General features: G+C 49.7%; 3 protein-coding genes across 4 annotated transcripts in view; 2 read left to right on the top strand and 1 right to left on the bottom strand.

Annotated features, from left to right (window-relative positions):
• Positions 1 to 4,974, top strand: part of LOC103902544 (discoidin domain-containing receptor 2) — a 46,507-nt gene extending 41,533 nt beyond the window's left edge. The window contains exons 16-17 of the mRNA XM_009283604.1: positions 1,076 to 1,225; positions 2,470 to 4,974. Of these exons, the coding sequence (XP_009281879.1) occupies positions 1,076 to 1,225; positions 2,470 to 2,610 (291 nt within the window). The 3' untranslated portion in view covers positions 2,611 to 4,974. The remainder of the gene's footprint in view (positions 1 to 1,075; positions 1,226 to 2,469) is intronic.
• A 1,673-nt stretch (positions 4,975 to 6,647) lies between these two features.
• On the top strand, positions 6,648 to 21,731 carry FAM166A (family with sequence similarity 166 member A). The gene is made up of 8 exons (XM_009283621.1): positions 6,648 to 6,703; positions 10,280 to 10,473; positions 14,129 to 14,272; positions 14,389 to 14,472; positions 15,409 to 15,495; positions 16,676 to 16,770; positions 18,908 to 19,025; positions 21,643 to 21,731. Exons 1-8 carry the CDS (start codon positions 6,648 to 6,650, stop codon positions 21,729 to 21,731), a joined length of 867 nt encoding a protein of 288 aa, XP_009281896.1.
• TUBB4B (tubulin beta 4B class IVb) lies at positions 21,722 to 24,151 on the bottom strand. 2 transcript variants are annotated; one of them, XM_009283603.2, is made up of 4 exons: positions 23,794 to 24,151; positions 23,594 to 23,702; positions 23,406 to 23,516; positions 21,722 to 22,931 (listed from the first exon to the last, which is right to left on the bottom strand). In XM_009283603.2, the coding sequence occupies exons 3-4, from the start codon at positions 23,464 to 23,466 to the stop codon at positions 21,871 to 21,873; spliced, it is 1,122 nt and encodes a 373-aa protein (XP_009281878.1). In that variant the 5' UTR covers positions 23,467 to 23,516; positions 23,594 to 23,702; positions 23,794 to 24,151; the 3' UTR covers positions 21,722 to 21,870. The 2 variants fall into 2 exon arrangements, with proteins under 2 accessions (XP_009281878.1, XP_019328758.1); XM_019473213.1 differs by lacking the exons at positions 23,594 to 23,702; positions 23,794 to 24,151 and having other exon boundaries at positions 23,406 to 23,534.
• Positions 24,152 to 24,334: the final 183 nt, after the last annotated feature.

The raw sequence follows: 24,334 nt of genomic DNA, 5'->3' as shown, positions 1-24,334 counted from the left end.
CCATTTCCTCTCGTCCTATCGCTTGTTACTTGGGAGAAGAGACCGACCCCCACCTCGCTACAACACCCTTTCAGGGATGTAGAGCGGCTTGAGGCCATTTCCTCTCGTCCTATCGCTTGTTACTTGGGAGAAGAGACCGACCCCCACCTCGCTACAACCTCCTTTCAGGGAGTTGTAGAGCGCGATAAGGTCTCCCCTCAGCCTCCTTTTCCTTATAAAGGCTGATCGGCCTGAGCTTTTCTAAATTCACCCTATTTTCCTGGTCACAGCTGCATCTAAACCATAAGTCACTCCCATCTTCCTTGTGTGAACATCTTCCAAACGTGGACAGACTGCTAGGTTTGCCGGATAAGCCTGGGCAATCCGGGTCTTGGATGTTTTCTGCCTAAACAGGCCCTCCAGTTCCCAATTGTTGTCTGTTATTTTCTGAGCAATTTTTAGCTGCTTTTTACTTCTTCAGAAGCACATTGTTCCAAACACGGCCAGTTTGGGCACGTTTTTCGAAGACAGAAATCAGGGACAGGGAGCAGACTGTAACCGACTTATTACATGCGCAAAGATCAACATTATCTTGGCCTTTCTCTAAGAGTCTGGAGTCTGCTTCGGCTCTGCTTTCACCCCAAGGGCTTTCCTTCCTGTTCAAAGACTTTTCTGTGCTGCACTACTGCGTTTTGGGTGGAGGTAGGCAGCAGCTATCCACCCCCTGCCACAGTCCATTTTCCTACTGCTGTAGACAAATACAGACTTTCTCAGGAGGGACAGTAGCCTCTGGCTTTCTCTGAGACTTGCTCGCTGTTTCAAGAGGTTTGCCCCAGTGAAAGCTGCCCCTTCTTAGAGCTGTCCCTGGGTCCCACAGACATGCTGCTCCTGCCCCACAAAGCAACAGTCTCGTACCTTGGTCTCTCTGTGCGTTGCCAAGAGCACGTCACCTGCTCCGCTGTCTCTTTTTGAGAGCATTTTCCCAGGTATGAGTTCTGCATCCTTGTGTTTAGCTGCAGGGAGTGTAGACTGAAACAGTTTTTGCTGAATGTGTGCTGTGAGCAACCCGGGCTTACAACATCCTTTCTGTTCACAGGGCAAGTTCACCACAGCCAGTGATGTCTGGGCATTTGGGGTCACCCTCTGGGAGATGTTCATACTGTGTAAGGAGCAACCATACAGCCTCCTCTCAGATGAGCAAGTCATTGAGAACACAGGAGAGTTCTTCCGGAGCCAGGGCAGGCAGGTAAGAAAGCAAACGTGACCTCTCCTTCCTTCCCTTGACCTGGTCACATCCAGGTGGATCTCCACAGGGCCTTTCTGCTGGCCTTACATCATCTGCAGAAGTCTCTGCTTCTATTACTCATCTCTTCAAGCGTGTCCTGCCTCTCTTCCCCTTCCTCCGGACTCATTGCACCGGCTTTCCTCTCTTGGAGTCCCACTGGAAGAACCTCTTCTTCACTGGCGCTGTCCAGTGCTGCTTCCTTATAAGCCACTTCTATTTCAATCTGCCCTTGATGCACTGTCCTCCTTAGCTTTGCTGGGCTCTCCTACACAATCCTTTTGCTCTTTTCCTTTGTCAGATCTCTCTCCCACTAGTGTTTTCTCTGAAAGATGAGGGAGCACTTACTGAGGTGGGGAAGGAGGAGTTGTTAGTGCCCAGGGGTTAGATACTCCCTGTAATATCTCCACATAGGCTGAGAAGCCTTTGGCCATCTCCAGGTGCTGAAGGGCTTTTCTGTGTCGTTGTCCTCTCTTACTAACTCCCAGGCAGGATTGTGCACTCCACTGCTGCCACCTTCAATAGATGCCAGTGATGATGCAGGACAATCCAGCACCTCAGTACTCAGGATCACTGTGCCCCAAAAAGTGGAGTGCCAGCTGTTTGCTCTTCTCCCAAAATTCACCTTTAGCACCAAACAAGTTAAAGGATTAAGGGGAATGGAATAATGGAAGGTTTTATTCACTGTCTCCCAAATACTAATCATTTAGTGAAGAGCCTAGAAGATGTGTATTGAAATGAGAGGGGGGAAAAAATAATTCTGCCAAGCTGTGCTTCAGATAAGCTCTAAAAGGTGTTTTTTCTGTCTCTGCTAACAAGCTGTCACGATGCTTAGAAAGCCTCATGGGTTGTCGACGGTGAGTGAAAGTATTTGGATTTTATTGTGGTAAATTTGGTTTTGGTTTGTGTGTTGCTGTCACTTGGAAGACGAATCTCTCTGAAGCATTCATGTTTCCTGGGGGACAAAGGACTGTTTTGTGACCAGCTCATCAAAGAATTTGGCAAAGTGTCTGCAGTGCCATTTGAGTTGGCATCAAAGCTCCATCCAGACTTCACTGCCAGATTCATGCTTAATGGATTTCAAACATTGCATGGTGGCTGTCTTATAAACCTGGAATGAAACTGTCCTTTTGGTTTTAATTTAGTAGAGGTTCAATTCTTTTATGGAAAAAACCCCACTGAAATAGCTGTGTTTTTCTTCCTTTCAGATCTATCTCTCCCAGACTCCTCTGTGTCCTAACCCTGTGTTTGACCTGATGCTGAAATGTTGGAGCAGGGATATAAAAGATCGTCCGACTTTTGACATGATTCACCACTTCCTGCTAGAACAAATGGAATCAAACATTTGACTCCAGAAAGAGACAAACTGTTGAGAACGGAGTGACTTTGGTGTCTTCTTTGCCTGTACCTCACGGGAAGATGGTCAGGCCACCTTGCTCTCCTCCCTTGACTGTTCTGTATTTAAGTTGAGATGTCCATGGCAGCTGCTCATTCTATTGGCCATGGTCTGACACACAGGACCAGAGGATCTCATTTCGTTGAAAAATCATCTCCTCTTCTGAATCATTTCCTGGGAATACTGTGAGAGGGGTTTTATTAGATACCCATACACCTTTGGGCAAAACGAATGAGTAAAACTTTGAGGGACTTGGAGCTCTCTCCTGGGTGGAATAGAAAGCTACCAGTCGGTGAGAGCGCTACCACTCAAGAACAGATTTCTAGAAGTAAAGACTTCAGTCTTCTAAGACTATTCCATTAAGTCAAATGGAAGTCTTGTGCACATTAACAAGTGTTTCTGTATGCTCTTGCTACAGACAATATGTATAGTGAGAGACTAGAAATGTCTAGAGCTAGGGAATGGTTTAACAGACTTGAGAACTGACGGAGCTGGATTTAGCAACCCTTTGGAAGTAATGCTACCAGGGTCTACGGAGGATGCTGATACAAGAGTCCAAGATCATGTTCTTTTTTCCTGTGGTTGTTAAGCACTGCTTTTGTTATATATGTGCGTTTTCCCCACACTGGATTTTTTTTCTAGAAAAGAAATTTTGAAAATGAATGTTAAAGGTCATGGGAAGGTCACTACGGTAGAAGATCTTCTTTTGACCTACAAATTAAGGCTAGGGTAGGGAGTTTGTATTGAAAAGTAGCTGATACTGTACTACTGTCACTATGTAGATTTATTAGCCTAATGAACTTGTAGCCACAATGGACTGATGTGCAATTAATCCTGTATAAGTACCCATTAATATGAGATCTCTAAGTCAATGCTGTTACATGTGCAGAGGGAACTTAGATTTGGTGAAACCGAATGGCTGAGAGCAGAACCTGCTATGTCACTTGTCGTAGCTTATGCGAGAGGAAAAGCAGCAGAGTACGGGTCGTCCCCGGCACATGCGTGCGCACACGCATTCAGATACGTATTTCTAGCATCAAGTTCCTCTTCAGGTCTGCAGCAGGGTTAGTGCTATCGGCCAGGCAGATGCACTTTGGCCCAGGCTCCTTTATTGCCGTGATCAAATCTGGCATCGGGAGGTGGGACAGACATATCCCCTTGGTCTGGATTTGCGTTTTATTTTGGATGCTCCCTGCACAATGTAAGACAATTTACTCATTGAACTTGGGGTTGTTTTTTGTTTGTCGTGTCACAAACGGCTCATTCTCTGGAGGGTTTTAGAGGGCTCTGAAATCCATTTGGAGTGAGTTAGAGAATTCAGCTTGTTTCTACAATAAATCCATTGTGGATTTACCAGGTGCCTGGGGAATACTCTGCTGTTCCCTCTCTAATTGTTTAGCAAGATACTTAGGACCAAACCAAATATTTCATAAGCTGGGAGAAGATGAAAGCTCAGCACTTGGCTTTTTTTTAGACAGCATCCAGCATAGCATATATTTCCAGTAAAGATTATAAAGATAATTTTTATCTTGGCCAGAAGCGTGGTGTGAATGGCTGTCTGTGCTACGAGCTCTGTAAGAGGGCACTGCTGAGAGAGAGAATGTCAAAACTGTTGTAATATGAGGATAATTATGACTGTTACCTTGAAAGAAAAAACCTGCTTCTGAATTGGCAGATGCCAGGATGGAGCGTGGCATGGCCGTGTCTGCTCCCCAGGCAGAGCAAACTCCGTCGTGAAGTTTCCCAGTTGCAGCTCAGTTGATAGAACCATGCCCAGGTTGTCCTGCTGCAGACCTGGCGTGGGGTTCCCCTGGCTGCGTGTAGGCGTCTCCATCCAAGCTGGTCCTCTGAGCCCCCTTGACGCGGTAAAGGAGTCGGAGGGTACAAGTCATCTCATCTCCCTGCGAGGGCTACACGGGCTCAGGTGAATCTCACCCCCAAATAGGTATCTTTTTTTTTTTTTTCTCCTTTGACTAGAGGGGCCCAGGGTGAGCTGCCGTTACACGTGTGCACTGTCTGTCTGGAGCTGGGCGATTGGAGTCAAAGCCAGCGTGGTCCCTGCTGCAGCCTGTCGGGCACTGGTGGCTGGCAAACCACGCATCGATTGTATTTCTGGAGTATTTCTATCCTGCCCCAGAAAATGTACCTAGGTAATACACAGCCGTGTGCATGATCTCCTGTACTTCAGAGTTTGGAGATACCAGAGCGCTGTAACGTCACCCGGATGGGCTTTGTAATTCTGTTACGTCAGGACGTGCTGTTCCTCCATTGACATGTTGACATACGAAGCTTCTCTCATATCAATAAATTCTAACGATAACCTTGACAAAAGTGAATTTCTACTTTTTTACCCAGGTGTCTGCACTGAGGACCGATATTTTGGTCTGATTATTCAGTAGCTCGTTAAGTCTGTGACCCCCAGGTTTGGAAGGAGCAGCCGCTGGCCATTTAAAGGAGGGAGCTTTGAAGGGAGTTTATGAAGATGCTGGCCTGAGCCTCCTCAGGAGCTGAGGAGGGTGATGGGACCTGGAACAGCCTGGGATCGTTGTTTGGTGCTATGAATACAGTTTTTGGTTTTAGTAAGCAATTTTTTTTTTCATGTTCACATTAAACTCAGAGGAAGATCTAGGCTGGGAGGGACCTTTTGTAGGTCTCTAATCCAATTGTCTGCTAAAAGCTGAGCTAACTTCAAAGCTGCATTGGGGTGCCCTGGGCGTTCCCCAGCTGAGCTTTGAAGATCTGCAAGAATGGAGATGCCACCATGTGCCAGGGCTGTGCCTCTCCCGCGGGGGAGAATTTTCTCCTTCCGTCCAGTGGGCCTTCCCCTTGTCGCATCTTGTGCCTGTTACCTCTTGGTCTTCCACTGCGCACCTCTTGAAGAGCCATCGTACGCCTGTCAGACCCATCCACCCTGCAGACCCGGCGTTGCTGGAGAGGTCTGCCCCTGGTTAGAGCTCAGGTATTTGGGCAAACTCAAATATATTTATAAAGGCTGGAAATTCCAGATCTCCCAAAGCATTTAGGGCACCAAGCACAAGAGTCAAAGCTGCGTTTTTATCTCCTCCGATACAATTTTGGGTGGAGTATAGGCACCTAAATACATTAGAACAACCCTCAAATACTCTGTGATTTCTGGTTAGTAGCTTTGAAACCTTAAAATGATTCCGCCAGCCACGTGGCCGAGCTCTTCAAGGCCATAGAGGGACTTTGGCAGTGAAGCAGGCTTGCTGCTGGTATTGTAGTTGGTGGAAACGATGCTGGTGCTAACAAGCGCAGTGGTCTTTGACTTGAGGACGTACTGGCCACAGTGGCTGTTCAGTAAACAGGAGGCCTGTGTCCTGGGCCTGCCTTCAGCTGGAGGGGGGTGAAACCCACTGCACACAAGACAACGTGACCATACGATGTTGGAAATGGGAACCACGTTTATCCTGCGTGAAGCAAGGCAGCGAAGGATTGCATCCTCAAACAGCCAGACTGGGAGGGCAACGAGGAGCAGGGAGAGGAGGGTTGAGCCTTCCACCACAGCGCGGTGAATCCCCCAACCTCTGCCTTGGGGTTTCCTCGACAGAAAGGTGTGCGCGTGGCCGTGTGTGTGCAGACAGCGCTGGCCTGGCTGTGCATGTGCTGTAGCAGTGACCGGGGCACGCGCAGCCAGGATCTCCCGAGTTGTGCGTGTTGGACGTGAACCGCACCATGAACACGTATTTGTGCTGGGGCTGCTTACAGGGAACATCTGGCGCTGCTGTCCCAAGGGCTACGAGCCTTCAGGAAACCTGACAAATGCTATAAAACCTCTGTGCTCATCCAAAATTTCCAGGTGGGGGAGGGGAAACAGACGTGTCCAGAAAAACCTGACAAGCTGTGTGCTGCAGCTGGAAGTGCTGTCAGGTACTGACATCGCTCCCAACAGCATCACAGAGGTTTCCCGGGCGACGGCATCGTGCTGCATCTCCTCCCTCCCACGCCCGCCCCGAGAGCTGCCGCATTGCCATGGCAGCCCCGAAGGAAAATAGCCTCTTCCCTCCCGATCCCTACTATATCCCCGGGTAAGTTCTGAAGTTCATCCAAAACGTCTGTTCATTTCCAATGCAAATAGCTACGGTTGGGATCACGTAGTATTTACGATCCATGATATTTTGGGTTTTTTAAAGACACCACTAAATATTCCGTGTCACAGTGCACTGAAGGAGACAGGGCTCCAGGATAAGAAGCACCACCTTGTAACAGGGTATAATTAAAGACCATTCCATAGCACATTAAGGGTAAAGTCAAAATAGTTCTTTTTTTTTTTCCCTTTTTTCTCATTTGTTTTAAGCTGCCAAATGTTACCAGGGCTGCTGTGCAGGGTTTGGCTTCCAAACTGTCATAACTTTTGCATCAAGGATGTTTGAAGATATCCTTTGAATAAATATTTGCATAGACGTGATACGCTCTTGTCAAATTGGAGCGCAGTCCTGCCGCCGGATCCAAGCTCTTTGAAGAAGTCAGTGACTCTGTGGATGCTGGTGATCTAGTTGCTACATAGCTAGATTTTTTTTCAAAGCTTTTTGCAACATCCTCCTCTAAAGGCTTGGAAAGAGGTAATGAGTTATTTGTTAAAAGGTAAGACACGAACAGTAGAAATAAGTGGATAGGCTTCGCGGTGAAGTGGAGAAGTTGTGCGCGGGGTCCCCTGGTGACCCGTGCTGGGAGATGCGGTCCCTGATGTGCATAAATGGGCTGGGAAGGGCTGGATGGCCACCGAGGGAAAACAAGCTTCTGTTGGTACAAAATCACTTGGATTAGTCCAGCCCGAGGGTAACTCCGAAGGGCGTCAGGGCGGAGGGGCTGGTGACAGCCCAGGCTGCAAACCTCAGCGCAGAGAAAACCAGCCGCGTCCAGCACGGCCACGGGTGCAGCAGAGGTGCGGGCAGGAGGCAGGCAGATCCCAAGCTGCAGACAAAGGGTGGAGCGCGTTTCCTTCCTTAACGATGCTCCTGCGGTGACGATCACACCAGTCCTTCCCATTAGAGCAGCGTGCAGGATTTCTCCATTACTGATCTCCCGATCTTCCAAACTTACATAAGCTCTGGGGTTGGGGGTTTTTAACACGTTTCTGCATTGCTGCGGTTGTCTGAACGATGTGATGTGTTACCCCGTGCATGTTGTCACCCTGTCAAAGCTGTGCGCTGACAGCAGCTTGGGAAAGACGAGTAGCAGCAAGGAGGGAGCTGCGGCTGGGCTTGCACCTCCAAAAGCCTCAAAACCTTCCCTTGCTCGCTCCTGCTTGCAGACAGCCCCCCCAGAAGCAGCTTTGAGCCCTAATACAGACACAGCAGCCGGGGCTGCTCCTCTCCAGGCTGGTGCCTTGGCCACTGAAGGCAGGAGGAGGAACCAAATTCTGCTACTGCTGTGCAGGCTCATAGCGTCACCCCAAGCCCCAGAGGAAGCCCCTGTGGGTGGTGAGGGTGCTGCTTTGCATCTGGTTTGGGTGGCTGAGCGCAAGGAGGAGCTGCCCTGAAGGGCAGCACCGGAGCCCAGGCTCTGCTGCCAGCAGATGGTGCACCCTGAGCTGGGGTGCCGGCAGGAGGAGGAGGAAGATGCCATGTCGCAGCGTCTCGCCAGCTGTCCCATGTGCTGTACCCGGCCATGCTGGTGAACCCGCAAACAGAATGAGGGCATCAAAGCTGGTTGCTGTCACTCGGGTCAGGCAATGGTCATGGCCAGGGCTTTGAAAATGCCACTGCAGTGCTCAAGAGCATTGGGAAGCCAAACCCAACGTGGGGGGTGGTTTGGGAAGGACTTGGCTCACAGAGAAGGGGTCAATCCATGAATCCCAGGCACAGCCCTGCTTGCCCCATCCCAGCTTGGTGGAGCTGGGAAGGGCATGGAGCTGAGTGAGGATGGGCCCAGGGCCAAGGCTTTTCCCTGGCGATCAGGAAGGCTGAGCAGGTTTAGGTGATGCAGTCTGGGGAGTGGCGATCGAAGAGATATGGCTGAGTAAGAGAAGAGTGAAATGGGGCTCAGCCTTGGGAAAGCAGGTTACTCACTGCTCGCCAATGAGGGCTGAGATCAGTGGCTGCAGTGGCTCAGTGTGAACTACAGAAATGGGGGATCTCTCTGGTTTCTTAATCAAAATACCAAGCAGGAGAAGGTCAAACAGTCCTGCTGTGACTGGTCTCTTCCCCAAGCGCCACGGCTTTTATCAACAGCACTTATAATTCACTCTGCAGCAGATCCCTTTGCCATAAACCCAGACTGACTCGCCCGAGCTCCTTGGATTACCTCGCTTTTAATTGCTTATGAATGGAATCCTTTCTCAGCCCTACCATTATGTTGTTCATGATCAAAATCCCTCTGGCCATCCTGTAATTATTCAGGCGCTCTCATTTGTGCTCTTGCTCAGCTTTATCGTTCTGGCGTAGCTTCCCTGTGTTGCAAGACTCATTGAAAATCAATGGGAACGAGTCACCAAGCTTCTCCAGCAGCTGCTGGTGAGAGATCCTGCATGCAAAGTGGGAAAACTTGCCAAGAGTAAATGCACGGCTCTGCTTGCTGTTGTTTGAAGTATTTGGAAGGGAAAGTACTTACTCATCTTATGATCCTCATGCATCATCCAGCTTTATCCCCAGATACGCAGTGGGATCATTGATTGAATATTTCTGTCTGTACATTGTAACTGGCAGCTCTACCTTTCTTCTTCAGTGGTGGAATAACATCGTCATTAGGAAATTTGATACTGGGAATAGCTAAAGTTTCTGATCTGTGCTGGTGGACTTGGGAGGGGAGCCAGAGCTCCAGCACCTGCCCTACCCTGAGCCACCAAAAAGTCAAACTGCCTATCACAGGCCACAGGGAGCGGAGAAGCAGCGTGTTGCTACACACCCCCCACAAAGGTCCCAAAAAAATAGTGATGTTTGTTACCAGGGCTGAGCAGCTGCCTGCCCGCCCGTGCCTCTGCCGTGCAACGTGGTGCCTGGGTGGGTTTATGAGCCCAGTCCCGCTCCTTGCTACAAGGGCACGGAGCAGCGAGGTTTGGAGGGTACAAGCAATTTTTCTGGTTTTTTGAGTTTCAATATTGAACGAGGGACACTGGGAAATTCGCAGTAACTCACTGTGTTTTAGAACAGAGAGGGTTTGCAAAATGTAAAACTGAGGCATGTTTAACTGGGGGCTGTCGACATCAGCACTGTCAAAGCGACTGCAGCCCACGCTGTGCTCCCGCTGTAAGTTTTCCCATCCGCAGGTGCTGCTTCGGCCATGCTCCCTGACCTCGTCCCATATTCCTCCGTGAACCAAAGCACAAGCCTGTGCCTATACACACCCGTAAATCTATGAGCCAGTTTTCATGCTGACATGTAAAAACACACATGTGCAAACACACAGAGACCCGTCTGGCTTCATGCGTAACCACACACATCTTCTCGGTGCTCCCCTCGCGCTGCTGCTCCAGCGGCGTAAACTCATTCACGCTCACAGGCACGTCCCTGTACAATCACCTTCCCTGGGCTGATGTACTCCAAGCTGCGTGTGCTCCTGGCCTTGGCCTTTCCAGCATACAAAAGCTCTGAAGCAGGTTATCCTACCAGTGGCCGCCTTCCAATGCCATCTCAGTGACTGCTCTTTTTTGGTTTCCTCCTCAGCTACGAGGGCTTCGTCCCTCAGTACAACTATCAGTTTGGAGAAACCTTTGGCAAAACCACTTACCGCCTGCTGACAGATCCTGGTGTTCGGAAGAGCCCTCGTCCCTTGCTGGCACCGCTGCACAAGGAGAGGTTCGTTGAGGACTTCAGCGGGACAAAGCACGGTGTCCAGGGTTATCTCCCTGGCCGTCCAGGTGAGCAGACCCCAGGTCTCATCCCCTCACCAGAACAGGCTCTGCTAACAAGCACGGGGTCAATCACGAGCAGCGGGGTCTGTGCCTGTCCTCGATAGGCTCCTGGGGTGAAATGGGATATTTTCCATGGAGCAATCGTAGCTCTGGTGTAGGAGCACGGACACCCGGAGAGCAGCACCAGTGTGGAGTTGGAGCACTCAGCCTCAGCTGATGAGCATGGGGCTTCTCCCACTGGCATCTGGTGGAGTGGAGAGAAGAATTTTAGTTCCCAGGTTGTCTTCAGTTAGATGAAGATAAATGATTTTATGGCATATTATGAACTCACTCCCTAATTCTTCTATATTCCTGTCGTGGTTTAACCCCAGCTGGCAACTAAGCACCACCCAGCCGCTCGCTCACTCCCCTCCAGCGGGATGGGGGGAGAGAATGGGGAGGGTAAAAGTGAAAAAACTCGTGGGTTGAGACAAAGACAGTTTAATAATTGAAATAAAATAATAAAAAATTGTAATGAAAAGGAAAATAACAAAAAAATAAATAAAACCCAAGAAAAAACAAGCGATGCAAATGAAAAGTTGCTCACCACCAACCGACCGATGCCCAGCCAGTCACCGAGCAGCGGCCCCCCCCGCCAACCTCCATCCCCAGTTTTATTGCCGAGCATGACGTCGTATGGTGTGGAATACCCCTTGGGTCAGCTGGGGTCAGCTGTCCCCTCCCAACTTCTTGTGCCCCCCCAGCCTGCTCGCTGGTGGGGTGGGGTGAGGAGCAGAAAAGGCCTTGACTCTGTGTCAGCACTGCTCAGCAAAAACATTGCATTATCAACACTGTTGTCAGCACAAACCCAAAATACAGCCCCATACCAGCTACTATGAAGAAAAGTAACTCCATCTCGGTCAAACCCAGCACAATTCCACAGGCTAAAAATCCATCTCTCTGGGGAAGGTCGGCTCTGCCACCTCCGCCCCTTTCCCGGCTGACCCGCCCGGTGCAGCGCTCGTTCTGCTCAGAGCTCTTACTCGCAGCTTGTGGTTCATTTTGCATCTCGCTGCTCCTACCTCAGCTCAGCAGAAGGGCTTGTGTGCCCTTCCCTTCCCACCTTCCTCACTTCTGCTAACGGGCCCCGTCTCCTCCATCAGACACTGAGACATGCTCATGTAGATTCCCAGCGCTGGGAATTTGCAGGAATCTCCCACCAAGTCCCAGCCCTTCTGGGCAAACTGCCTGGTCCTTGTTGAGCAGACCCAAATCAGGCCACAGCAGCAGCAGCCGCACCGTGATCCCTATCAGCCCCTCTCAGGGATGTGCCATCCTTTGGAGACATATTTGTCATGAACCGTATCACGTGTCTAAGCCGTAGCTGTTGTGGGTGCCCTGTTCAATGGGAGTGAGTCCTCTCCCAGCTGAACACAGGGGTAACATGCCTGGGCCGGATCTGGGTCTTCGTTTCCCTGGGGATGGCCACGCCAAAGCGATGCTTTCCAATTTCTCGCTGGGAATTCGTGCTGCGTAGCTTCTTGCAAACTTTTGGCATTTCTGTTCTTCCTAGCCATGTTTTTCGGGATCCAGGTCTCCACGACGCAGGTGGTATTTACAGACTTCATTCCTGGACATTTAAATTTGCATTTCCTTGGACTAAAATGTAGTTTGGACGGACCCAACCAACCAGTTGACCTAGTTGCTCTCTCTCATTATCCTGTCCTCATTCTTGTTCTCTCCTCACCAACCTTTACGTCACCTGCCAACGTTGGCTGCTTGTTGGTTAAATGCTGAAGAACACGGCCACAGGGAGCACCTTGCTGTGCTGGTAACTCTTCATCAACAGCTCCTGCTGTCGAGCTGTCGGTGAGCAATCCCTAAAACCCTTCACTGCAAACTTTATTAGTACTGCCGGGCCTCCTCCTGGGTATTTTCCATGATGGAGATCAAAGAGCTCGTGGCAGTGTTGGATCTGTGTGGTTGCCTTTAGCAAACTCAGTCTGAAGACGTTTTCTCAAGGTCTATTTTTGATAAAGCCTTGGTGATGGGCACCAAGTATATTGCTGGGTTTTATCAGTTGAATCCCATGTTGTTTTCTTGCTGGAAGTGAGGTCAGGCTCGGTTGGTTGGGGATATCAACCAGGGTTATGCTGGATCTCCAGGGGTGGCTGCGTTGACCTTGTTGGCACAGGCCAAGCGTGCAGGCACGTGCTCCCCAGGAACCTGGGCTGAAAACATATGGATATTTACTCAAATCAAATGCACAGTGCTCTCCTGGCTTTTAATTTAGTGCCTTACTGTGCAACCTTTCTGAATCAATAAGTTTGGAAAACCCAGGGTCGTAGAAAAGAGCTAATATGGATTTCTCAAGTACAAAACAATTTCATTTTTCCTTTTCCTTTGGTTTGTGGGATAAAAAGAAAGAGTAGATGCAATATTTTCATTAATAATGAAGGAAATATTAAGATAAACCTACTTTAAAATTTGCACACTGGATTGAAAAATCACTTTCATCAAGGATTTGTCTTAATTTTGTTGCTAGCTTGGACAACACTTGATAATACAGTTATATAGAATATATATACTTTACAAAGTTAAATACGGTATATATAATTTATAATACAATTATAAGCAGATTACAAACCTAAATGCCCATCAGAAGTCTTATACTCTTGCAGAAAGGGGTAAATTTTGCTCTGCGCTCTTTGAGCCGGGATAGGTAGTTATTCCTCAGGACTCTCTGCAGATGAAGCCTTCGCTGGAAGGCAGCGTCTCGTCCGTGGGGCTTTGCGCTGCGATACAGATGTCCACCAAACATGAGGAGGTCAGGGGAAGGCAGTAATGACCAGAGGGCTGAAAAAAAAATGACCTATGAGAACAAAAATGAAAGGAATTTGGTTTGTTTAAAAAAGACAAGACTGACATAGTACCACTTTTCCAATAAGGAAAAGGTTGTTGCGGGACGTTAAGAGCGATCGTCCTCCATAACCACCGAGGAGGGAGAAATTGGCTTCACTCCTGGCACAGAGCATGAGGAAGCACCCGGGCTGGAGGTGTCGTACGGGGCCGGGGCAGCCTGGGGAGCCACGTCACGGGATATTTTTAAGGGAAAGTCAGACAAAGTTGCCAAGCTTGGCTGTCCCTGCGGAGTCTCAAGCTGCAGGGCTCCATCCCTAATTCACAGCGGAGATATTTAGGATATACTGGCTGTAAGATATTTTTTCTCTCAGCCAGTGTCGCAGCAGACCCTTTCCTCGATGAGCAGCAATGAAGCCAGTGCAAGAATTCCTTGTTGGACACCGGGGGGGGTGTGTGTGTGTGTCTGTGTGTGTCTGTGTTTCAGGTGTGCTGATGCAGCCACGTGGAGAAAAGCATACGGGTTTTTCTTTTCCCCCTTAATCTTTATATCTTGGCTGATGATATTTTACAGTTTAGGCATCACTTAGAATAAACTTTAAGTTATTGAACTTATATTTGTGCAGTTTTTCTGTGCAGGCCGGTTTATTGGATGGGGCTGATGGCACTCGCACGATGCACTCGCAGCCCGTGGGATGCTTTTGACCTCCAGGCTCCTTTCCTTCGCTCTGGAGGGGCATTTGGGGGCCGAGGTCCAGTGCGATGGGAATCCCTCATCCTTGTTCGGCCACTCCTTTCCCTTAACTCAGCGTCTGTCCCGCAGGGTACTTTCCCTATGAGAAAGCTGGGGCTGCAACAAGCTTTCCTGAACCAGTCCTTGGGCCAAAACCTCCCCCGCTGGGGCCAGAGCCGGCAGAGGAAGAGCTGATGATGATGCACGTGGACCCCCTGCCCCAGCACCTCCCCGGCGAGTACGTCCCGAGGACGCGACTGCCTCAGGGGTACCCACAGAGGATTTCATGCTGTTCCGCGTCTGAGGGGCGAGAGTGGCGATTGCCCGAGCTAACCCCGGCCTGTGGACAGGGAAGGAGGTGCGGACCCGGCTGGCTCGGCGGTACCTTGGCAGGAAGCAAACCAGTAAGCGGTCTTGGGTGGAAAAGACGTGTGGTAAGGGATGCTGCTGCAGAGGGATGGGGTTTGGGGACTGGTGGGCATGGAAGGGATCTCCTCGGTCCAGGGGTGTGAAGAGGGAATTTCATATGGGTGTGGATGGCAAGGATGGAAAGTTTAGCATGTCATGTAGAGAAATATCAAATACACGAACGTTTCTAGCAGTAGCAAATCCACCACGTCTTCAGGAAATTGTTCCTAATCAAAAAGGCTTAGCTTCTCATTTGGTTGAGTTTTAGCTTCAAATCCCAGTCCTTACATCTTGCGTTACGCTGTGCTGTGCAGCCAGGCTTGTTTCCTTTGGGTGAACTGGGAGGCCTGCTGCTGCCCGCCTCGTCCTCGTCCTCGTCCTCCTCGTCCTCCTCCTCCCGAAAAGAGAGCGCTCCTGGCACCTTTGGTTACTGCCGGCTTTCTGACCCCTTAACTGCTCCCACCTGAATTTCCCACCATCATTATCCCTCGTTTAAACACAAGCACCAGGATTTGCCTATAGAGCAAATATTTCTTCCGGAGCCAGAGACAGCATTTGTCACGTCACAGCCAGCCAGGGCTCTGCAAATCCTCTGAAGGCAGAGATTAGAGATTTGACGTATCGAGTCAAAAGCTGGCTTGGATATAAATCCCAAGAAGGGGCATTCCTGCTCCTTGCTCTGAGAAACAGATTTACAGAGGAGCTCAGTGCCCAAAGCTCCCCTTGTTCTCCCTGGGGATTTTGCAAAACCTCTGCGTACAGAGAGCTTGTCTAGTAACTTGACTTTACCAGAAATTCTTGGAGTAGCTCTTAGTGTAAAACTGGGAAGAAATGGAAATGGCAGTTGCCATTCACAGGTTCTGGCAGTGATTTAAGCAAAGGAAGAAGCAGGTTTTACTGGTGTTTATTTTATTTCTGCTTTTCTTTTGAGCCTGTAAAAATTGAAGGCGTGACACTGCCAGGAGTGGCTGAAACAGTGGATGTGGAGCAAGATAATTGTTTACCAAAACTGGACATACCAAACGCGATCCAACAGAAAGTCATTCCAGGTGAGAGAGAGGGAGGTTATGTGCAACACGAGTCCACCTCAGAAGAAACCGTGTCACCCTTCTCCCCCATCGGGAAACCTCAGAGGTACTGGCCAGTCGCTCCAGCTCATTTGAACACTTTGGGAAGGAAAATGCCCCAGCTCCTCTCCATGCAAGGGTGTTCCTTTGGGATGCTGTCACTGCCGTGGATCTCACACTGAGGGACGCGTGCCCACGGGCAGGTGGAAGGGATGCAGGAGCTACCTCAGTTCCCCCCAGCTGCAGGGCCAGGCTAGAAAGTGCTCTAGAAAGCAAGGAGAGATGGGTCATGGGCTCTGCACCAACTCCAGCAGCTTGATGAGTTATCTGTTACCGTTGAGGTAGTTATTTCTCCCCTAGAAATAAGTCACTTTTCTGAATCATCAAATCAACAAACAGTGGTGTATTGCACCATCATAAATGTATAAAACTCTCTCTTACAAGGAGTTATACTCTGTAACTTCTCCACTTGCTCTGGAAGAGCGTTCCTCTGCAAGCAGGAGAATTACGAAGGCCGATGCACTGAACTCCTCACTGAATGGTATGACACCAGCGGGAGGATACTTCGCTCTGCAGTGGACCACAGCAAATGCAGGGATTGCGTGTCAACAGGTTTCAGTTGAAGTGAAAGAGCATCGATGTTTTAGGCTTTCTCTCTCTCCAAAGCATTCCTTTGGAAAGAGGGAGTTCTGGCTGCTTTTAGGTTGTACCTCTCTATGCTTTATGTAGTTTTAGACTTTATATAGTTTCTGTCTTATAATTGGTGAAAATTTGTTGGATGGGCAGGGCAAATGAGGAAGAAAGGTTGGACACCCGGTTGTTAGCCTCTGAATGTGTATTAAACTGGGAGAGAACGTGACAGAGCTGTTGGTGTAAAGAAAAGACTATAAGAAAATGAAATGTTTCTTCCATACCTCATGGATACCAACAAAGATCAGTTCAGCCCATTGAGTTTTCCTTGGGAATCATAAAAAAGACTCTTTCAGAAAAGATACTTCACACATAAGCGTTAATTTTACAATTTAAATGGATGAATTTTTCCTTCCCATACTCTGCCAAGGTTTTATATTTATCCCAGCCTCTTCCACTTCGAGACTGGTTGATCCTTATACGATATGTATATTCTCAAGCCAAAAATGTTCTCTCTTGTCTTCATCCGAAGGGTACGCTGGATTCATCCCCTGCCTCACCTGGGTTAATGGCGTGAACTACATCCAGGGTGTGAAGGAAGCAATGAACGAATTTGACCGACATCAGGTAGATTATACGCACAAATCTTATTTCAACAGTATAATGTTGGTGTTGATTCATCTGCAACACCAAAAGTGGTTTCATTTACAGTAGCAGTATTAGAACCGGGGTTATAAGTACAAGCAAAACAAAATGCCATTAGGTAATGTTGAAAAAATCATGAGCAATTAAATTCTGTAACTTGTTTCCTTGGGACATTAAGGGAGGATAAATGAGTTCATAAAAGGATTAAGCAAATCTATTGAGGGTTAGGTCAAGGATGGCTATTAAAAATGTTGCTCTGAGTGCAGAAACACAGGATGCAACTATCTATCTGCGCTTCCCTTACGCAATGTATCTTCTCTACCTGGATGGCAGTGCTGGATGGCTTCCTGGGCTGCTTGGATGGATATTTCTCCCTTTTAATTGGTTGTAAGGCTTTTTCCTTTACTAACATAATTTGTCTTAAAGGGATCTAGATCTTCTTTCTCCTCCTTTTGGGAAGGATGCAGAAATATCCCTACTGAAAAACTGTTTTGTCCCCTTGCTGTAAGATCTCCCATATAATGCCATATAATCCTCCTGTACAGGAAAATGAGATCCCTCCCACAGCAGTTAATAGTTTGCATTCAAAGCTACACATTTCTTCCTGCTACCAGGATGGAGTGAGATCCCTGGGATGCAGCCTTCTTGCTGGTCCAGCGCCGGTGAGGGCTGATCAGCTCAGTGACACAGCTCATTAAAAGCAGGTTACAACATTTCCAGCCTTTTCTGGTCACCGGGATTCGCTGCAGTGCCTTCGACCCAGAGCGTATGGGTCTGATGTAGAAAAAAGTCCCAAGATTGAGGATCCCCAGCTCAGAGAAACTCTGCTGGGAAGAAATGACTCAGCGGGGAGAGCAGCAGGGCTGACAGTGCTCACGGCAGCCTCATGCTTTGGCTGAAATGTATTTCTGTATGCTGGCTTCCTTATCCTTTCCTTCTGCTGTCAACAGGAGTTGAAATGAAGCAAACAGAACAAAACCCAGGCATTATAAAAACTAAACATGCTGTTTGCAAAGCTTTTCTGCCCCTGGTTTCTTAAGAAACGTCTGCCATGTAGTAAATCAGCGAGGGAGGTGTTTCCCCGTTGCAGGATTCAGCAGAAGCCAGGCTCGCAGAGGTTAGCTGCAGCACATCAGGCACTGAAGGAATACAAGCACGCTTAAAAAAAAAAAAAAAAATCATACCGCATTTCTATCTAAGATGGCTTCTGACTTCAAGCCACTAATCTTCTGCCCTAAATCTCTGTTGCCCTAGGTTACATACTGGGATGTGCCATGGATCATTGCTTACTGTCCGCATCAGGCAAAATAATGCAATCCTCTCGCTTCAGTGCTGCACTTGAGGAATTGCAGCAGTCGCTCCATCATCAGTCACAAAATGGTTCGACGGCCCCACGGTTTGCTCGGCTCAGTGAACCAGGTCCCTTCACCACCGAGCAGGGTGCACGCTGAGGAGGGCGGCACAGCGTTAGTAGTGACACCTTTAGGGGTTTTGCTGCTGCAGAGACGTGCAGAGCTGCAATATCCATCCTCCAGCACAGCCCCTTATCTGGGTCTGACCTCGGAGGGCAGGGACAAATCCAGGAGATGATTTACATTCTCCCCTCAGTTAAGACTCCCTAAGCCTTCCTGTTCCTCCTAGCTTGGGAATTACTGGCTAATCACAGTTGGTGGGACTCATGGAAAAACAAAACCAGTTGAAGGGGTCAAACCAAAACACGGATGTGCAGAGTCATAGCACAGGAGCAGACGAGGCACATACACCCAACTCCAGCAGATACTGGAGCGTGAGCACAAGGTGTTTGGGACTTGCGGATGATGCCCAAAGGTGATGAATGCAGCCCAGTCTGTGGAGATCCGGATGACTACGCCTAGGCCAGGAGCTGCTCTGTGCACCCGGGGGTCCGAGCAAGCAGAGGCAGCGCTGTCGAGGGCTGCTGCCAACACCTGCCAGGAGAAAAACTTAGGAAGCGGAAAAAAGGGGAAGATGTACATTGCTGTACATTGGCTTAAATATTTTCTCTAATATGGAGTCAAAGCACACGGCTTGGGTAACAACAATATGGTTTAAAATGAACTGTACTGTGTTGTTGGGGTGGTTTTTTTTGTTTGTTTTCCAGTTTTTGCAGAGAAACCCAGCTTGCAGCTTTGGCAAGAGATTTCCCCAAACATACTGGCCTAACAACAGAATTTACACCAGTGCTGGACTAATACCTTCCTACATGGGCTTCGTACCAGGTAAGTTTATCAGCTGAGTGAAAATGAAAAAGTCATTAATACTGTCATTAAGTAGCGCTGTTATTAGCTGTAGTGGCGTAGTAGTGAACAATATTGAAATGTTCCACCCGGGTAGTAGATTTTTTTCCCAGTCTGTGCCAAGGTGCTGGAGCTGTGCCATGCCCTGCCGCTCTGCAGGAGAGCCCATCATCCTCGCTGCCAGCCTGGACTTGTGCAGAACGTTCCTCTGGTTTCCAGCCACCAACCCCTCTGCTGAAGCAGAGGCGGCTCAGTAACACCCCACCTGTTACGCGGGTGTGTTACAATTTCTTCGTCAGGAACGCGGTTCTGTTCTAAAAAGCTTAAAGTCTGATAAAAAGCAAAAGGTAGACGATACAAAGAGGGTGAGAAAGCACAAAAAAAAGCAGTGAAATGGTATTAGCCATCAAGACAGGTGGTGGCTACCCCGTACTGCCTGCCTGAGCCTTGTCAGTTATTGGTGTTGCCTGAAAGGAGAGGTCTGAAGAAAGTACTTTTGTGTATGTTAAGGGGCAGGTCTGCCCATGCACCTGAAAGCATTAAGGTAAGCAGGCTAAAATTTCAACAAATCAGCAACTAATATTGCTATCTTTGGCCACAGCAAAGTCAAGAGCCCACAGCTCAGTAACGTGGGATGGGAAAGCACGGAGACAAGCTAGAAAGAACCAAACTCGTAGCTTGTACTTAATACAGTGCAGAGGAGGAAAATGGTAGAAGACACAAAATGTGGTAGAATGAAAGCAAGAGTGGGAAAACAACTATCCTGGCAGGGTTGGACTGTAGCTGATATCAAGGTTGAGCCCAGCGAGGAGAATGTTGAGGCAGTGAATGTGGCTGTAGCAAGACTTGTATCAGGGCATGGGAAAGCCATGCGGAAAAAGCGAAGTTTAACACACGGCCAGTCATCAGGAGCTTGAGGGACGCTCTAAGGGAAAGGATGGAAGCATCTTACCCACCGATGGAGAAGGGTGAGGCTGGACAGGCCTTCTGATCAAAGATGAAGAGAAGTATGTCCGTTTTGGCCTCTGTCACCACACTCCTGCTCCGGGGCGGATGGCAAGCGCAGCAGTTGCCGTCCCCGGTGCATCAACACTCACCCGTCCCCTTCCTTGGCGCAGCAGCTCTGGGGTGTCTCAGGGCAAAGCCCTGACTGTTCCGGGTGCCCGTTTCCCCTGTGCTGGATGGCCCGGGGAGGGCTGTGGTCACACTCCACAGAGCTGTAGCCTGCGAGCTAAAGCCCCCTGGAGAAAAGCTGTTAGGAGCCTAAGGGTGAGCTGGACTCCAGTGTTAATACTTACCCGTGTGTTTTGTCCTCTCTCCACCAGCCTGCAGAAAGCAGGGGGAGAGCAGCCAGAGCTCTTCAGGGGAGGGCGACTAAGGTAGCTCTGCCCAAAAGGGTGCTGGGGGGACAACACTGTCCTGCCCTCGGTAACTGGCAGGCCAGGGAACACACCAGCTTCAGCGTAATGAAGAGGAAGAAAAAAACCCACCCTAAAATCAAGGACAAAAATCAACTGCTTAAAGCATTACTCCATGCTTTAAAAATCTGTTGCCATCTTTTCACCTACAGAAGTATTCTCCTGTGTCGGTTTGAAACCAGCCACCTGTTCCCATAGACAGACTGATTTCCACTGCCCCAAGAGCCACCACGGTCACTGCAATTTTAACTACTCCAAGCAGTTCAACTCCGGAAGGAGAGTTAACTTAGAACTTAACACAAAATCAGTTACCGTTAAGAACACCGAACAGAATCTCTTCAGCAGGAAAGCAGCCCGCTGCGTCCTGTCCAGCTTTTCAGGGTGACACGTTTGTCACTTTAGGTTACACTGAACATATTAACTGTTTCCACCGTAAAAATTTGCGTTGCTAATAGAGGGTTTTCATGAGACAAAAGTGTAATTTGGTATCAGGTGTTCATCAGCTCGCTTCAAAAACAGCGGCTGCAGTAACACCCGATTGATTTGGTTTTAAAACCTCTACATACTGATTTTAAAAAAAAGTGACTCCAGCAAGGCTGCACACATGGGAGCTCCTCAGTGTCATTTGTCCTCAGCAGCAGGCGCGACACAGCTTGTCACAGCTGTCCCCAACGCTCTTGTGACAGGCCACGGCTACCTGCCGAGTAGCTGCAGTGGATCAGCCAGGGTGAGGCCAGCTCTTCTGCCAGAAACACCCACCTGTACCCATCAGAGGCAGCTTGCCGGCACCATTTTCTTGTCCAGGCAGCCGGGGTAAGCGGTAGCTTACGGACACCTACATTTGAACCTATGCTTCCGTTACGGTCAGGAGAGCTGCTCAGCTCCCGCCGAGAGCGAAGCCTGTAACAGGAGTCCACATGCAGGTACCTAAATTTAGACGCAGCTTGGAGCTGAATTCCATCCTCCGTATGAAGCGCATCCCCCTCCGCCAGCACGCTTGATTATAAAGGAATACCAGAGAATTTCTTCAATTCCCACACCACCAGGAGCAAGTAGGGCTGCCCCCACATCCAGTGGCACAAGCAACAGGCGATCACCTTGTTAGAAGGCAGGGAGAGAAGCGTGGTTGCCGCAGGGAAGGTGGCAGGGCTCATGCCAAGTCCATTATTTTTCTTTTCCAGACCTCCGACACACCTACGCGCTTACTTTTGGAAACAGCACCCGAAAAGCTTACCAAAAGGAACAAAGGAGACGAGCTTGTGCACTGTGAAAAATGCTTTAATGGTGCCTGTACAGCATTTGAAGTGACTTTGAGACAGGAAGAGGAACACAACACAGACAGAGACATTTTGAATGAAAGAGTTCATACAGCTTTAAACAAAATTTACAGGTGTTCATCTGCATAGCTTTTACTCTGCCTCTTCCTCAGCCTCCTCCTCAAACTCCCCCTCCTCCTCAGCTGTAGCATCCTGGTACTGCTGATACTCAGACACCAGGTCGTTCATGTTGCTCTCAGCCTCTGTGAACTCCATCTCGTCCATGCCCTCACCAGTGTACCAGTGCAGGAAAGCCTTTCGGCGGAACATAGCAGTGAACTGCTCAGAAATGCGTTTGAACAGCTCCTGGATGGCTGTGCTGTTACCAATGAAGGTGGCAGACATTTTCAGGCCACGAGGTGGAATGTCACAGACCGCCGTCTTAACGTTATTAGGAATCCATTCAACAAAATAGCTGCTATTTTTGTTCTGAACGTTCAGCATTTGCTCATCGACCTCTTTCATTGACATACGGCCTCTAAAAACAGCAGCTACGGTCAGATAGCGCCCGTGACGTGGGTCACACGCAGCCATCATATTCTTTGCATCAAACATCTGCTGCGTTAGCTCTGGCACAGTTAAAGCACGATACTGCTGGCTCCCACGGCTCGTGAGCGGGGCAAAACCAGGCATGAAAAAGTGCAAACGGGGGAAGGGAACCATGTTCACTGCCAGCTTCCGCAGGTCAGCATTAAGCTGGCCTGGGAATCGCAGGCAGGTGGTAACACCGCTCATGGTTGCCGACACTAAATGGTTCAGATCACCGTATGTTGGAGTAGTTAACTTCAGTGTTCTGAAGCATATGTCGTAGAGGGCTTCGTTATCAATACAGTATGTTTCATCTGTGTTCTCCACAAGCTGGTGCACCGAGAGTGTGGCATTGTAGGGCTCTACTACAGTATCTGATACTTTAGGGGAGGGTACAACACTGAAAGTATTCATAATTCGGTCTGGGTACTCTTCACGAATTTTGCTGATGAGGAGGGTACCCATGCCAGAGCCTGTACCACCACCGAGAGAGTGAGTAAGCTGAAAGCCCTGGAGACAGTCACAGCTTTCTGCCTCCTTTCTTACAACATCTAACACAGAATCAACTAATTCAGCACCTTCCGTATAATGGCCCTTTGCCCAGTTGTTTCCTGCTCCGCTCTGACCTGGAAGAGAGCCATTTTCGTATTAAATTACGGTCACTGCTTACTGCTTGCAAGCAAAGCTTAGGAGCATCAACCTACAGAGAAACCCCAACAAAAGCTTTCATTTTATCGAGCGTAGAGCTGTGGTTTCACACAAGCACCTCTGAACTGGCTTGGCAGATACACAGAAAACATTCCCTATCAATGATACGGCAGCCATTTAATTTCTCCTGATGTTATGGAGGAGGTAATGAGACTCGGAAGAGCAACGACCTCTTGAGCCTTCTCAGACCCGCTCTCCCAGCAGCTGCCATCATGCAGATCCCCGGTATTTCATGCCCGTCATGAAGCGCCAGGATTAACCCCCCTCCCGGGGCCACGCTCGCCTCAGGAGCATGTGCGGCGGTGAAGCCCGCAGTGCAGCGTCCCTGCCCTGCCCACCCCACCCCGAGCCGGTTACACGACAGGTCCCTCCCCCGCTCCCAGCGCACTCACCGAACACGAAGTTGTCTGGCCTGAATATCTGGCCGAAGGGCCCGGAGCGCACCGAGTCCATGGTGCCGGGCTCCAGGTCCACCAGCACGGCGCGGGGCACGTACTTGCCACCTGCAAAACAGGGAGAAGCCGTGACTGCGGCGCCGGGGGCGGCCCGGGGAGGGGGCGGGCGGGGCGCCGGGCCCTACCTGTGGCCTCGTTGTAGTAGACGTTAATGCGCTCCAGCTGCAGGTCGCTGTCTCCGTGGTAGGTCCCGGTTGGGTCGATGCCATGTTCGTCGCTGATCACCTCCCAAAACTGCCGGAGAGAATCGCGTCAGGGGCGGCCGGGCCGGGCCGGCCGGGCCCCCACCCCTCCCATCTCCGCCCCCGCCGCCCCCTGCCCGCACCTTGGCCCCGATCTGGTTTCCGCATTGCCCGGCCTGCAGGTGCACGATCCCTCATGAGATGGCGGCGGCACAGCCCGCTATCAGCCAACGCCACTCTTCCCCCAACCGACTCTGACTGCGTGAGGCAACCGCCAAGCTTTATATAGCAGCGGAATGCGCGCGCAGCCTTCTTTTCCCCTCCCAGGCGGCCATTCACAGCAGCTACTGGCTACTCATAACGAGGCTCTACAAACGAGGAAATCTGGTTGGTCGGAAAGCTGTCATTCAAATCATTGGCTCCTACTTGCTCCGCCCATCTGTCTGTTGATTTTTACTCTTAGGCAACCGGGGCCCACGAATGCCCGCCCTACTCGCTCAGAACACTCCCGATTGGCTTAATTGAATGATTGATGTCGAGCATGATTGGCTGTCGGCCTCAGGGATGAGCTAACGTCATTTGATTGGATGAAAACAAAGTGTCCTAGTAACCGTCGCAATGACTCCGCACTGGGCGGTGGGCGGTGGCTCGCGCAGCCGCCTATTCCCGAAGCCGTGTGCGCAC

Source organism: Aptenodytes forsteri, unplaced genomic scaffold (genome assembly GCF_000699145.1).
Source record: "Aptenodytes forsteri isolate BGI_AS27 unplaced genomic scaffold, ASM69914v1 Scaffold518, whole genome shotgun sequence".
In the NCBI taxonomy this organism is placed as follows: domain Eukaryota; kingdom Metazoa; phylum Chordata; class Aves; order Sphenisciformes; family Spheniscidae; genus Aptenodytes; species Aptenodytes forsteri.
This window is presented reverse-complemented; position numbering and strand designations above follow the sequence as displayed.

Bases quoted from the DNA above. Each gene is read 5' to 3' on its own strand.
- FAM166A (XM_009283621.1), top strand. From the start codon at position 6,648: ATGGCAGCCCCGAAGGAAAATAGCCTCTTCCCTCCCGATCCCTACTAT. The intron at 14,273-14,388 runs GCGAGTACGTCC...GCCTGTGGACAG, and splicing joins CCTGCCCCAGCACCTCCCCG to GGAAGGAGGTGCGGACCCGG. The intron at 16,771-18,907 runs GTAGATTATACG...TTTGTTTTCCAG, and splicing joins ACGAATTTGACCGACATCAG to TTTTTGCAGAGAAACCCAGC.
- TUBB4B (XM_009283603.2), bottom strand. From the start codon at position 23,466: ATGGACTCGGTGCGCTCCGGGCCCTTCGGCCAGATATTCAGGCCAGAC. The intron at 22,932-23,405 runs GTGAGTGCGCTG...GCTCTCTTCCAG, and splicing joins GCCAGACAACTTCGTGTTCG to GTCAGAGCGGAGCAGGAAAC.